This window comes from Chiloscyllium plagiosum, unplaced genomic scaffold (genome assembly GCF_037043375.1).
Source record: "Chiloscyllium plagiosum isolate Xiang-an unplaced genomic scaffold, Cpla_swu_hap1 HiC_scaffold_10, whole genome shotgun sequence".
NCBI classification, from domain to species: domain Eukaryota; kingdom Metazoa; phylum Chordata; class Chondrichthyes; order Orectolobiformes; family Hemiscylliidae; genus Chiloscyllium; species Chiloscyllium plagiosum.
Window position 1 is genome coordinate 101,758,583 of NW_028270148.1, and position 15,645 is coordinate 101,774,227.

A 15,645-nucleotide genomic window follows, 5' to 3' on the forward strand; every position below is an offset into this window, starting at 1 on the left:
CCACACTGAGTTATTCTGCCTGGCCTTTGAGCTGAACAGAGTGGAGTGGAATCAAACCCACAAATTTATGACGTTGAGGTGAAAGCATATCCCCCACAACCAAGGCTAACCACAGCAGAGGGACAGGCACTGTGCTTTGGCGGGGTGCTCTTGCACGCACACTCATCGGAGAATGACAACAGGTACATGACAAACCAATGCATTGATGCGCCAGAAAAATGCTGCTGTATTTTGACATGAATCTGCATTTACTAGCTGATGGTAAAGCTGATACACAACAGAATAGGATTCACTCACTCCCACACTCCTTCTGCTGCCTGACTGTTGGGGTTATAAAATGCGCTGACCCCAGTATCGGCTGAAAGATAAAATCAAACCAAAGCAGCACACCGTGACTCACTGGTCACATCATTTGTGGCCTCACTAGACACATGTTACGAATTACCATCCAAAGTTTCATGATGGTGATGTGAGTAAATAATGTAAGTGTCAGACCCACTCAGTTCATATCAACACGGGGGAGTGTCCTACACTCTCAACATGTGAACACGGGGGAGTAACCTACACCCTCTCTACATGAGAACACGGGGGAGTAACCTACACCCTCTCTACATGTGAACACAGGGAGTAACCTACACCCTCTCTACATGTGAACACGGGGGAGTAACCTACACCATCTCTACATGTGAACACGGGGGAGTGTCCTACACCCTCTCTACATGTGAACACGGGGAGTAACCTACACCCTCTCTACATGTGAACACGGGGGAGTAACCTACACCCTCTCTACATGTGAACACGGGGGAGTAACCTACACCCTCTCTAAATGTGGACATAAGGAGTAACCTACACCCTCTCTACATGTGAACATGGGGAGTAACCTACATCCTCTCTACATGTGAACACGGGGGAGTAACCTACACCCTCTCTACATGTGAACACGGGGAGTAACCTACACCCTCTCTACATGTGAACATGGGGAGTAACCTACATCCTCTCTACATGTGAACACGGGGGAGTGTCCTACACCCTCTCTACATGTGAACACGGGGGAGTAACCTACACCCTCTCTACATGTGAACACGGGGAGTAACCTACACCCTCTCTACATGTGAGCACGGGGAGTAACCTACACCCTCTCTACCTGTGAACATGGGAAGTAACCTACATCCTCTCTACATGTGAACACGGGGAGTAACCTACACCCTCGCTACATGTGAACCAGGGGGAGTAACCTACATCCTCTCTACATGTGAACACGGGGAGTTACCTACACCCTCTCTACATGTGAACACAGGGAGTAACCTACACCCTCTCTACATGTGAACAAGGGGGAGTAACCTACATCCTCTCTACATGTGAGCACGGGGAGTATCCTACACCCTCTCTACATGTGAACACGGGGGAGTAACATACACCCTCTCTACATGTGAACACGGGGGAGTAACCTACATCCTCTCTACATGTGAGCACGGGGAGTAACCTACACCCTCCCTACATGTGAACACGGGGGAGTAACCTACACCCTCTCTACATGTGAACAAGGGGGAGTAACCTACATCCTCTCTACATGTGAGCACGGGGAGTAACCTACACCCTCTCTACATGTGAACACAGGGGGAGTAACCTAACCCTCTCTACATGGGAACACGGGGGAGTAACATACACCCTCTCTACATGTGAACACGGGGGAGTGTCCTACACCCTCTCTACATGTGAACACGGGGGAGTAACCTACACCCTCTCTACATGTGAACACAGGGGAGTAACCTACACCCTCTCTACATGTGAACACAGGGGAGTAACCTACACCCTCCATACATGTGAACACGGGGGAGTGTCCTACACCCTCTCTACTTTTGAACACGGGGGAGTGTCCTACACCGTCTCTTCATGGGAACACGGGTGAGTGTCCTACACCATCTCTACATGTGAACACGGGGGAGTAACCTACATCCTCTCTACATGTGAACACGGGGGGAGTAAACTACACCCTCTCCTCATGTGAACACGGGAAGTAACCTGCACCCTCTCTTCATGTGAAGACGGGAGAGTGTCCTACACCCTCTCTATATGTGAACACGGGGGGAGTAACATACACTCTCTCCACATGTGAACATGGGGGGAATAACCTACACCCTCTCTACATGTGAACACGGGGGAGTAACATACACACTCTCTACATGTGAACACGGGGTAGTAACATACACCCTCTCTACATGTGAACACGGGTGGGAGTAACCTACACCCTCTTTCGATGTGAACATGGGGGAGTAACCTGCAACCTCTCTGCATGTGAACACGGGGAGTAACCTACACCCTCTCTACATGTGAACACAGGGAGTAACCTACATCCTCTCTACATGTGAACGCAGGGAGTAACCTACACCCTCTCTACATGTGAACACGGGGAGTAACCTACACCCTCTCTACATGTGAACACGGGGGAGTAACCTACATCCTCTCTACATGTGAACACAGGGAGTAACCTACACCCTCTCTACATGTGAACACGGGGGGAGTAACCTACACCCTCTCTACATGTGAACATAAGGGGGGGTAACCTGCACCATCTCTAGATATGAACACGGGCAAGTAACCTACATCCTCTCTACATGTGAACACAGGGAGTAACCTACACCCTCTCTACATGTGAACATTGGTGGGAGTAACCTACACCCTCTCTACATGTGAACACGGGGGAGTGTCCTACACCCTCTCTACATGTGAACACGGCGAGTAACCTACACCCTCTCTACATGTGAACACGGGGGAGTGTCCTACACCCTCTCTACATGTGAACACGGGGAGTAACCTACACCCTCTCTACATGTGAACACGGGGAGTAACCTACACCCTCTCTACATGTGAGCACGGGGAGTAACCTACACCCTCTCTACATGTGAACACGGGGGAGTGTCCTACACCCTCTCTACATGGGAACACGGAGGAGTGTCCTACACCCTCTCTACCTGTGAACATGGGAAGTAACCTACACCCTCTCTACATGTGAGCACGGGGGAGTGACCTACATCCTCCCTACATGTGAACACGGGGGAGTGACCTACACCCTCCCTACATGTGAACACGGGGGAGTGACCTACACCCTCCCTACATGTGAACACGGCGAAGTGTCCTACACCCTCGCTACATGTGAACAAGGGGGAGTAACCTACATCCTCTCTACATGTGACCACAGGGAGTAACCTACACCCTCTCTACATGTGAACAAGGGGGAGTAACCTGCATCCTCTCTACATGTGAACACGTGGAGTAACCTACATCCTCTCTACATGTGAACACGGGGAGTAACCTACACCCTCTCTACATGTGAACACAGGGAGTAACCTACACCCTCTCTACATGTGAACAAGGGGGAGTAACCTACATCCTCTCTACATGTGAGCACGGGGAGTAACCTACACCCTCTCTACATGTGAACACGGGGGAGTAACATACACCCTCTCTACATGGGAACACGGGGGGAGTAACCTACACCCTCTCTACATGTGAACACGGGGGAGTAACATACACCCTCTCTACATGGGAACACGGGGGGAGTAACCTACACCCTCTCTACATGTGAACACAGGGAGTAACCTACACCCTCTCTACATGTGAACACGGGGGAGTAACCTACATCCTCTCTACATGTGAGCACGGGGAGTAACCTACACCCTCTCTACATGTGAACACAGGGGGAGTAACCTACACCCTCTCTTCATGGGAACACGGGGGAGTAACATACACCCTCTCTTCATGTGAACACGTGGGAGTGTCCTACACCCTCTCTACATGTGAACACGGGGAAGTAAGTGAGGTCTGCAGATGCTGGAGATCAAAGTTGAAACTTTATTGCTGGAACAGCACAGCAGGCAGGCAGCATCCAGGGAACAGGAGATTCGACGTTTCGGGCACAGGCCCTTCTTCAGAATGAGCAGAGAGTGTTCAGCAGGAGAAGATAAAAGGTAGGGAGGAGGGACTTGGAGGAGGGGCGTTGGAAATGTGATAGGTGGAAAGAGGTCAAGGTGAGGGTGATAGGTCGGAGTAGGATGGAGGCGGAGAGGTCAAGAAGAAGACTGCAGGTCAGGAAGGCGGTGCCGGGCTGGAGGGATTCGGCTGAGACAAGGTGGGCACCGCCTTCCTGACCTGCAGTCTTCTTCTTGACCTCTCCGCCTCCATCCTACTCCGACCTATCACCCTCACCTTGACCTCTTTCCACCTATCACATTTCCAACGCCCCTCCTCCAAGTCCCTCCTCCCTACCTTTTATCTTCTCCTGCTGAACACTCTCTGCTCATTCCTGAAGAAGGGCCTGTGCCCGAAACGTCGAATCTCCTGTTCCCTGGATGCTGCCTGACCTGCTGTGCTGTTCCAGCAATAAAGTTTCAACACTGGGGAGTAACCTACACCCTCTCTACATGTGAACACAGGGGAGTAACCTACACCCTCTCTACATGTGAACACAGGGGAGTAACCTACACCCTCCCTACCTGTGAACCCGGGGGAGTGTCCTACACCCTCTCTACTTTTGAACACGGGGGAGTGTCATACGCACTCTCTACCTGTGGACACGGGGGAGTGTCCTACACCGTCTCTTCATGGGAACACGGGGGAGTAACCTACATCCTCTCTACATGTGAACACAGGGAGTAACCTATACCCTCTCTACATGTGAACACGGGGGGAGTAACATACACTCTCTCCACATGTGAACATGGGGGGAATAACCTACACCCTCTCTACATGTGAACACGTGGGAGTAACATACACACTCTCTACATGTGAACACGGGGGAGTAACATACACCCTCTCTACATGTGAACACGGGTGGGAGTAACCTACACCCTCTTTCGATGTGAACATGGGGGAGTAACCTGCAACCTCTCTACATGTGAACACGGGGAGTAACCTACACCCTCTCTACATGTGAACACAGGGAGTAACCTACATCCTCTCTACATGTGAACACAGGGAGTAACCTACACCCTCTCTACATGTGAACACGGGGAGTAACCTACACCCTCTCTACATGTGAACACGGGGAGTAACCTACACCCTCTCTACATGTGAACACAGGGGAGTAACCTACACCCTCTCTACATGTGAACACAGGGGAGTAACCTACACCCTCCCTACCTGTGAACCCGGGGGAGTGTCCTACACCCTCTCTACTTTTGAACACGGGGGAGTGTCATACGCACTCTCTACCTGTGGACACGGGGGAGTGTCCTACACCGTCTCTTCATGGGAACACGGGGGAGTAACCTACATCCTCTCTACATGTGAACACAGGGAGTAACCTATACCCTCTCTACATGTGAACACGGGGGGAGTAACATACACTCTCTCCACATGTGAACATGGGGGGAATAACCTACACCCTCTCTACATGTGAACACGTGGGAGTAACATACACACTCTCTACATGTGAACACGGGGGAGTAACATACACCCTCTCTACATGTGAACACGGGTGGGAGTAACCTACACCCTCTTTCGATGTGAACATGGGGGAGTAACCTGCAACCTCTCTACATGTGAACACGGGGAGTAACCTACACGCTCTCTACATGTGAACACAGGGAGTAACCTACATCCTCTCTACATGTGAACACAGGGAGTAACCTACACCCTCTCTACATGTGAACACGGGGAGTAACCTACACCCTCTCTACATGTGAACACGGGGAGTAACCTACACCCTCTCTACATGTGAACACAGGGGAGTAACCTACACCCTCTCTACATGTGAACACAGGGGAGTAACCTACACCCTCCCTACCTGTGAACCCGGGGGAGTGTCCTACACCCTCTCTACTTTTGAACACGGGGGAGTGTCATACGCACTCTCTACCTGTGGACACGGGGGAGTGTCCTACACCGTCTCTTCATGGGAACACGGGGGAGTAACCTACATCCTCTCTACATGTGAACACAGGGAGTAATCTATACCCTCTCTACATGTGAACACGGGGGGAGTAACATACACTCTCTCCACATGTGAACATGGGGGGAATAACCTACACCCTCTCTACATGTGAACACGTGGGAGTAACATACACACTCTCTACATGTGAACACGGGGGAGTAACATACACCCTCTCTACATGTGAACACGGGTGGGAGTAACCTACACCCTCTTTCGATGTGAACATGGGGGAGTAACCTGCAACCTCTCTACATGTGAACACGGGGAGTAACCTACACCCTCTCTACATGTGAACACAGGGAGTAACCTACATCCTCTCTACATGTGAACACAGGGAGTAACCTACACCCTCTCTACATGTGAACACGGGGAGTAACCTACACCCTCTCTACATGTGAACACGGGGGAGTAACCTACATCCTCTCTACATGTGAACACAGGGAGTAACCTATACCCTCTCTACATGTGAACACGGGGGGAGTAACCTACACCCTCTCTACATGTGAACACGGGGGGAGTAACCTACACCCTCTCTACATGTGAACACAGGGGAGTAACCTACATCCTCTCTACATGTGAACACAGGGAGTAACCTACACCCTCTCTACATGTGAACACGGGGGGAGTAACCTATACCCTCTCTACATGTGAACACGGGGGGAGTAACCTACACCCTCTCTACATGTGAACACAGGGAGTAACCTATACCCTCTCGACATGTGAACATGGGGGGGTAATCTGCACCCTCTCTAGATGTGAACACGGGCAAGTAACCTACATCCTCTCTACATGTGAACACAGGGAGTAACCTACACCCTCTCTACATGTGAACACGGGGGAAGCAACCTACGTCCTCTCTACATGTGAACACAGGGAGTAACCTACACCCTCTCTACATGTGAACACAGGGAGTAACCTACACCCTCTCTACATGTGAACACGGGGGAAGCAACCTACGTCCTCTCTACATGTGAACACAGGGAGTAACCTACACCCTCTCTACATGTGAACACGGGGGAAGCAACCTACGTCCTCTCTACATGTGAACACAGGGAGTAACCTACACCCTCTCTACATGTGAACACAGGGAGTAATTTACACCCTCTCTACATGTGAACACGGGGCGAGTAACCTACAGCCTCTCTACATGGGAACAGGGGGGAGTAACCTGCACCCTCTCTACATGTGAACACGGGGGGAGTAACCTACACCCTCTCTACTTGTGAAAATGGGGAGTAACCTACACCCTCTCCACATGTGAACACGGGGGAGTAACCTACACCCTCTCTACATGGGAACCCGGGGGAGTGTCCTATACCCTCTCTACATGTGAACACGGGTGGGAGTAACCTACGCCCTCACTACATGTGAACACGGGGGAGTGTCGTACACCCTCTCTACCTGTGAACACGGGGGGAGTGTCCTACACTCTCTCTACATGTGAACACGGGAAAGTAACCTACATCCTCTCTACATGTGAACACAGGGAGTAACCTACACCCTCTCTACATGTGAACATTGGTGGGAGTAACCTACACCCTCTCTACATGTGAACACGGGGGAGTAACCTACATCCTCTCTACATGTGAACACGGGGGGAGTAACCTACACCCTCTCTACATGTGAACACAGGGAGTAACCTACACCCTCTCTACATGTGAACACGGGGGAGTGTCATACGCACTCTCTACCTGTGGACACGGGGGAGTGTCCTACACCGTCTCTTCATGGGAACACGGGGGAGTAACCTACATCCTCTCTACATGTGAATACAGGGAGTAACCTATACCCTCTCTACATGTGAACACGGGGGGAGTAACATACACTCTCTCCACATGTGAACATGGGGGGAATAACCTACACCCTCTCTACATGTGAACACGTGGGAGTAACATACACACTCTCTACATGTGAACACGGGGGAGTAACATACACCCTCTCTACATGTGAACACGGGTGGGAGTAACCTACACCCTCTTTCAATGTGAACACGGGGGAGTAACCTGCAACCTCTCTACATGTGAACACGGGGAGTAACCTACACCCTCTCTACATGTGAACACGGGGGAGTAACCTACATCCTCTCTACATGTGAACACAGGGAGTAACCTATACCCTCTCTACATGTGAACACGGGGGAGTAACCTACATCCTCTCTACATGTGAACACGGGGGGAGTAACCTACATCCTCTCTACATGTGAACACAGGGAGTAACCTATACCCTCTCTACATGTGAACACGGGGGAGTAACCTACATCCTCTCTACATGTGAACACGGGGAGTAACCTACACCCTCTCTACATGTGAACACGGGGGAGTAACCTACATCCTCTCTACATGTGAACACAGGGAGTAACCTACACCCTCTCTACATGTGAACACGGGAGAAGCAACCTACGTCCTCTCTACATGTGAACATGGGGGAGTAACCTACACCCTCTCTACATGTGAACACAGGGAGTAACCTACACCCTCTCTACATGTGAACACGGGGGAAGCAACCTACGTGTTCTCTACCTGTGAACACGGGGAAGTAACCTACATCCTCTCTACATGTGAACACAGCGAGTAATTTACACCCTCTCTACATGTGAACACGGGGCGAGGAACCTACAGCCTCTCTACATGGGAACAGGGGGGAGTAACCTGCACCGTCTCTACATGCGAACACGGGGGGAGTAACCTACACCCTGTCTACTTGTGAACATGGGGAGTAACCCTCACCCTCTTCACATGTGAACACGGGGGTGTAACCTACACCCTCTCTACATGGGAACCCGGGGGAGTGTCCTATACCCTCTCTACATGTGAACACGGGTGGGAGTAACCTACGCCCTCACTACATGTGAACACGGGGGGAGTGTCCTACACTCTCTCTACATGTGAACACGGGAAAGTAACCTACACCCTCTCTACATGTGAACACAGGGAGTAACCTACACCCTCTCTACATGTGAACACGGGGTGTAACCTACACCCTCTCTACATGTGAACACGGGGGAGTAACCTACATCCTCTCTACATGTGAACACGGGGGGAGTAACCTACACCCTCTCTACATGTGAACACAGGGAGTAACCTACACCCTCTCTACATGTGAACACGGGGAGTAACCTACACCCTCTCTACATGTGAACACGGGGGAGTAACCTACATCCTCTCTACATGTGAACACAGGGGGAGTAACCTACACCCTCTCTACATGTGAACACAGGGGAGTAACCTACACCCTCTCTACATGTGAACACGGGGAGTAACCTACACCCTCTCTACATGTGAACACGGGGGAGTAACCTACACCCTCTCTACATGTGAACACGGGGGAGTGTCCTACACCCTCTCTACTTTTGAACACGGGGGAGTGTCCTACGCACTCTCTACATGTGAACATGGCGGGAAGTAACCTACACCCTCTCTACATGTGGACACAGGGGGGTAACCTACACCCTCTCTACATGTGAACACGGGGGAGTAACCTACTTCCTCTCTACATGGGAACACGGGGGGAGTAGCCTACACCCTCTCTACATGTGAACACGGGGGAGTAACCTACGCCCTCTCTACATGTGAACACGGGGAGTAACCTACTTCCTCTCTACATGTGAACACGGGGAGTAACCTACTTCCTCTCTACATGTGAACACGGCGGGAGTAACCTACACCCTCTCTACATGTGAACACGGGGGGAGTAACCTACTTCCTCTCTACATGTGAACACGGGGGAGTAACCTACACCCTCTCTACATGTGAACACGGGGGAGTGTCCTACACCCTCTCTACTTTTGAACATGGGGGAGTGTCCTACGCACTCTCTACATGTGAACACGGTGGAGTGTCCTACACTCTCTCTACATGTGAACATGGCGGGAAGTAACCTACACCCTCTCTACATGTGAACACAGGAGAGTAACCTACACCCTCTCTACATGTCAACACAGGGGAGTAACCTACACCCTCTCTACATGTGAACACAGGGGATTAACCTACACCCTCTCTACATATGAACACGGGGGAGTAACCTACACCCTCTGTACATGTGAACACAGGGGAGTAACCTACACCCTCTCTACATGTGAACACAGGGGAGTAACCTACACCCTCTCTACATGTGAACACGGGGGGGGTAACCTACACCCTCTCTACATGTGAACATTGGGGGAGTGTCCTACACCCTCTCTACATGTGAACACGGGGGAGTAACCAACACCCTCTCTATATGTGAACATTGGTGGATTAAGCAACACACTGCCTACACGTGAACACAGGGGAGTATCCAACACGCACTCTACATGTGAACAAGGGGGGGGAGTAACCTACACCCTCTCTACACATGAACACAGGGGAGTGTCCTACAAGCTCTCTACATGTGAACACGGGGGGGGGGGGTGTAACCTACACCCTCTCTACATGTGAACACTGGGGAGTAACCTACACCTTCTCTAAATATGAACATTGGGGGAGTGTCCTACACCCTCTCTACATGTGAACACGGGGAGTAACCTACACCCTCTCTACATGTGAACACTGGGGAGTAACCTACACCTTCTCTAAATGTGAACATTGGGGGAGTGTCCTACACCCTCTCTACATGTGAACACGGGGAGTAACCTACACCCTCTCTACATGTGAACACTGGGGAGTAACCTACACCTTCTCTAAATTTGAACATTGGGGGAGTGTCCTACACCCTCTCTACATGTGAACATTGGGGGAGTAAGCGACACACTGCCTACACGTGAACACAGGGGAGTATCCTACACGCTCTCTACATGTGAACACGGGGGGAGTAACCTACACACTGTCTACATGTGAACACGGGGTGAGTAACCTACACCCTCCCTACATGTGAACCTGGTACAGCAACCAAATAATCTAATCGCAGCAGCGACCTGCAAAAACCTGACTGCAGTGTGTAGCTTAAAGGTGTTCCTTTCCTTTAGGTAGTAACTAATTATTGTTGCTGAAGCCTTGCTTAGTTTAATCAGGAATTAATTCTCTGCTTGAATTTGAAATAATGCGAAATGGTATAGCTCCTGCGCAAATTAAATCTTTTTCGTTTTGTTTTTCCCCAGATTATTTATGACGAAAAAGTATCTTGGTGAGTGCCGAATAATCAGAATTTCTCTTCCACAGTTCAATGTTCCTTACTAATCGAGCACATCAATTCACGAGAAAAGGAAAACACAGACAGTTCTTACGAAGATGCAGAAAAAAGAAACTATCCTATTTCGGAAATAGATTTAAGAATACATTTGCTCCATTTTAATTTTTTGTGTGCACGCAGCAACATATACCTTTCCAAATGCAATCAATCTCATCCAGCTGTAAAATACACTTCTACTTCACCCTCGTCATCATTACTGCTCACTCCCTTCCCCGCTCACCAATATTCCCCTCTCCTTCATCCCTCATCCATTCTATCTCTTCACCCTCATCTTCAGTACTGCTCACTCCCTTCCCCCCTCACCAATATTCCCATCTCCTTCGCCCCTCATCCATTCTATCTCTCCCTCTCCTCCATCAGTCCTCCTCACCCCCTCCCCATGCAGCAATAACTCCTTACTCCTCTCCCTGTCCCCTCATCTGTACATTTCCCTCACCGGCCCTCACTCCTCATCAATACTCCCTCACTGACACTCTCTAATTCCCCATCAATACTCCACACACACCAATCATTATTTGAAGTTTTCTTGTGTCACTGACCTTTAGAAATGGCTGTTTATTTCGAGGTTAGCACGGTCAAGTGTTTGAGCGATTAATCCCGGGCATGTTTTTATTTCCTCCATTCAGGTGGGAATCTCTGGTGTTGATATCAATGTATGCCGTCTACATTGTGATTATGAAGTGAGTACAGATTTTTCCACAGCTGGAGCTGTGATGGGGATATTCCGCTGAATCGAGCATTATTGTGGTGGGAGCACTCTGCAAGCACTCTTTGTATTTGACTTTGTATCTTAACTGTCCACTGAAATGGGCCCGCAAGTATTCAGTTTGGGTTCAAATAGGGATGGGTAACAATTGCTGGCCTGACCATTGGTGACCACATTGTACAGAAGAAGAAAGTCAATAATATCTGTCATGTCGCTACCAGTCATCCATTACGTCAGAGATTAAACGACTTGCACAAGCAAAACAGGTCTTGGTTATTTGCTTTATACACGTACAGTCAGTTGATTTGTCAATCCCGATCTCAGGCAGTCAGTGAAATAAGAACCAAGGCACTTTTCTTTGTGGATAGAGGTTATCGCCTACTCAATCCTTCACACCCTGGAGGCATTGGTACGGATTTATGTACTCAGGCAATTAATAGCGGCACGATGGCTCAGTGGTTAGCACTGCGCCTCACCGCACCAGAGACCTGGGTTCGATTGTCTGTGTGGAGTTTGCACATTCTCTCTGTGTCTGCATGGGTTTCCTCCCCCAGTCCAAAGATGTGCAGGATTGGCGATGTCAGTCTTAGTTAACTGATTAAACTCAAACCTGACAAGGTTGGTCTGGGCAAGGCCATGGGTTTGGGTGTCTCCACGGCCCTTTCCATTTAAAAAATGTGTGAACGTATTCCTGTTGCCCACAAAGAACCGGACCCTGTGTGTGAATGCGCGTAGCTGCAGCATGTGCAAATGAATCACACTATAGACCTGACTGACGATTTCAATTTGCTTTCCCAATGTAATTCTTAATCCACTCCTGGTCAAAGGTTTGCCTGTAGGAAAGGTTGCATTTCACTCGTGTGTGAAGCCCAATGGCTGTGACTTACAGTTAGGAAATGGTCCAGAGCTTTGACATTATCCCCTGAGGGATGGGGAGGTGAAGCAGGGTTGAGACATTGGGGCACTCAGAGTGAGACATAGGGTTAGTATTTGGGAATTGGGTTGACTACAACACGCTGTACAGTGCACCACCCTGCAAAAACTGGTCAACAACACCATCCCATTTCACTCAGAAGAAGAGAGTCGTGTAATATCTCCCTGAAACCCTCCCCGCTGTTTCACAACAATGAAATATGCACGGTATCACTTCACAAGGGTTGTGGAAACACGCATTTGAATTAGTTTCAAGGTGTAAGCTTCTGCCTTTAAAGATATCTAATGAAGAGTGATGCTGTGATCTTCACTAATGGCTGCTCTAATGGGTGTCAGGTTCAACAGCGTGATGCAGATTTATTTTGAAAATAAATGGAAGAAGACTTCTGTGAACATGGCAAATGGAAATGCAAATAATACCGAAATGGACGATAACAGCAACTGTGACGCAACCGTGGTCTTACTGAAGAAAGGTACGGTTCAAATTACCTATTATTTACTATCTATGCTACTTAACTCTGTGATCTGCCTTTATTGCTCACAAGACAAAGCGTTTCAGTGTGCCTCGGTACACGTGACAATAAATTCAATTCAATTCAATTCAGATTCTATGTACTGGAGGCAACCTCTTGGTAAATTTCATGCTCAACGATGCCTCATTTTCAGCCTGGCCCCTCACACTAAAGGATGCACTTTACCAAGAGGTGCTTAATATGTGCAATTACTTGACTTTATGGGATGTGAATATTGTGGGCTAGACCAACACCTTTTGCCCATTCCCCCAGCCGTCCGAAGGGCAGTTAAGAGTCAACCTCCCAACAGGATACAGACATTAACTTTGACTGTGGAAAATGGGGCCAGAGAAATGAAGTCAGCTCTACTTGGGGGACAGGGAGCTGCAGTAACCACGCATATCATGTGGCAGGGTGGAGTTCTCTTCCCTATGTTGCCGATTGGCCCTCAGTAACGCAATTCAGAGTCTGAACAAGCAAGTGAATACAAACACACACAGAGACAGATGCCAGCATGCGCACAAACAAACAGACACGCACACACACATGCAGACACGCACACGCACGCGCACGCACACACAGACAAACATGGAAACACCCATACAAACATGGACACAGCACACACACACACACACACACATACAGAAACAGATGCACACACACACAAACACGGACACACACACAGACAGACATACACGCACACAAACACACACACACCCAAAAAGGACAGACACGGGCACATACACATAGATACACACACACACGCAGACACATGCACATACGTTCACAAAAACGGACACACACACGTAAAGACGGACACACATACATGCACACACAGACAGACATGCATGCACACGCACATAGCCAAACATGGACACACGCACACACACAAACACGGACACATACACAGGGACACACGCACACACACACTCAGGGGTACACACACACACACACAAACGTTCTTGGAAGAGAGTTTTTGTTTAGAGACCTTTTTGCAAAAAAACGCAAATGAAAAAGAAGTCAGAAATATTGTACATCGTGTAGTTTGTGCATACGACATTGTATCGGAAAATAGGAACCCGTACAGATCTGCCTTTAAAAAACAGTCCGTGCCTGTATGAACAATACAAGAGTCAACCACATTGCTGTGGATCTGCAGATAAATGTAAGGCAGGCCTGACCAGATGAGGATGGCAGATTTTGTTCCCTAAAGGACATTAGTGGACTAGATGGATTTTATGACAATTGGCGATGGACACACAGTCACCATTGGGCTGGCTTTTTAATCTCAGATTTTATTGAATTCACATTTCATCATCTGCCATGGTAAGATTTGATCCCATGTCCCCAGAGCATTAGCCTGGGGTTCTAGATTATAACTGCAGTCACATTGTCACCATACTCCACCTCTCCGAAAGAGAAGTTTAGTGGAATGGAGGGAGACAGCAGAGAGAATTGATTAATTGGCAGTTCCACAAAACAGGAACAGGACTGGCTTCAGATGAGAGGTGAGGGGGCATAGTGAAAGAACAATTGCCTGTGCCTTTTTCATTGATACCCCAAGCCCATTAGCACTGCTGCTTCACAGCACCAGGGATCTGGGTTCAATGCCACCTTCGAGCGACTACCTGCATGGAATTTGCACATTCCATTCGTGTCCGCGTGGGTTTCCTCCCAAAGATGGGCAGATTAGGTGGATTGGCTTTGTTAAATTGGCCATAGTGTCCAGGGACATGCAGGCGTGGTGGGTTAGCCTTGGTAAATGCAAGGGCTACAGGGATAGGTTGGGTGTGAGTGGGTGCTGTTTGGTGGTTGGTGGAGCCGATGGGCTGAATGGCCCTGCTTGTACACTGTAGGATTCGATGATTTATGACAGAAGGACTAGAAAGGGAGGAGAGGCAGAGCTGGGCAACGAAAGGTGACATGGTGGATAGCAGCAATGACCATCACTAAAAGAATAGGGAGGGATAATGACTAGCGGAGTTGAGGAGATGACCAGGAGCAGTGACAGCATCTGGCAAGATGTGGGTTTGGGAATTGATGTTGGATTGCGCTGGCTGCTGGGAATTTTGCAGAATCTGAGCAAGTGGCTGATGAATCAGTGATAGAATCAGTGGAAAGGGAACCCAATCTGTGATGAGAGCTAAACGTTCTGATCTTCCCAAAGCAGGCCAGGATTCAACTTTGACTCGATTGTGATGTGACGTCACTGACACAGTCTGCCAACACTGAGCTGGTCACCAGAAGGTGGTGACTGACAGAGAGGTGGAGCTGGGTACTGACAACATGCAAGTCAATGCTGACTTGGTCCCTGCCAATAATGGTGCCAAGTGATGTGATGTTGATGCTAAACAGGACAGAATGGATCCGTTGGGAATTCTCGAAGCAACTGGACA

At 49.3% G+C, this 15,645-nt stretch overlaps 1 protein-coding gene across 1 annotated transcript in view; it reads left to right on the top strand.

Moving 5' to 3' along the window:
• LOC122553050 (sodium/potassium/calcium exchanger 3) overlaps positions 1-15,645 on the top strand; it is a 392,739-nt gene that overhangs the window by 341,307 nt on the left and 35,787 nt on the right. Inside the window, exons 8-10 of the mRNA XM_087991604.1 lie at positions 11,007-11,032; positions 11,725-11,778; positions 13,074-13,210. Coding sequence (XP_087847730.1) covers positions 11,007-11,032; positions 11,725-11,778; positions 13,074-13,210 — 217 coding nt within the window. The remainder of the gene's footprint in view (positions 1-11,006; positions 11,033-11,724; positions 11,779-13,073; positions 13,211-15,645) is intronic.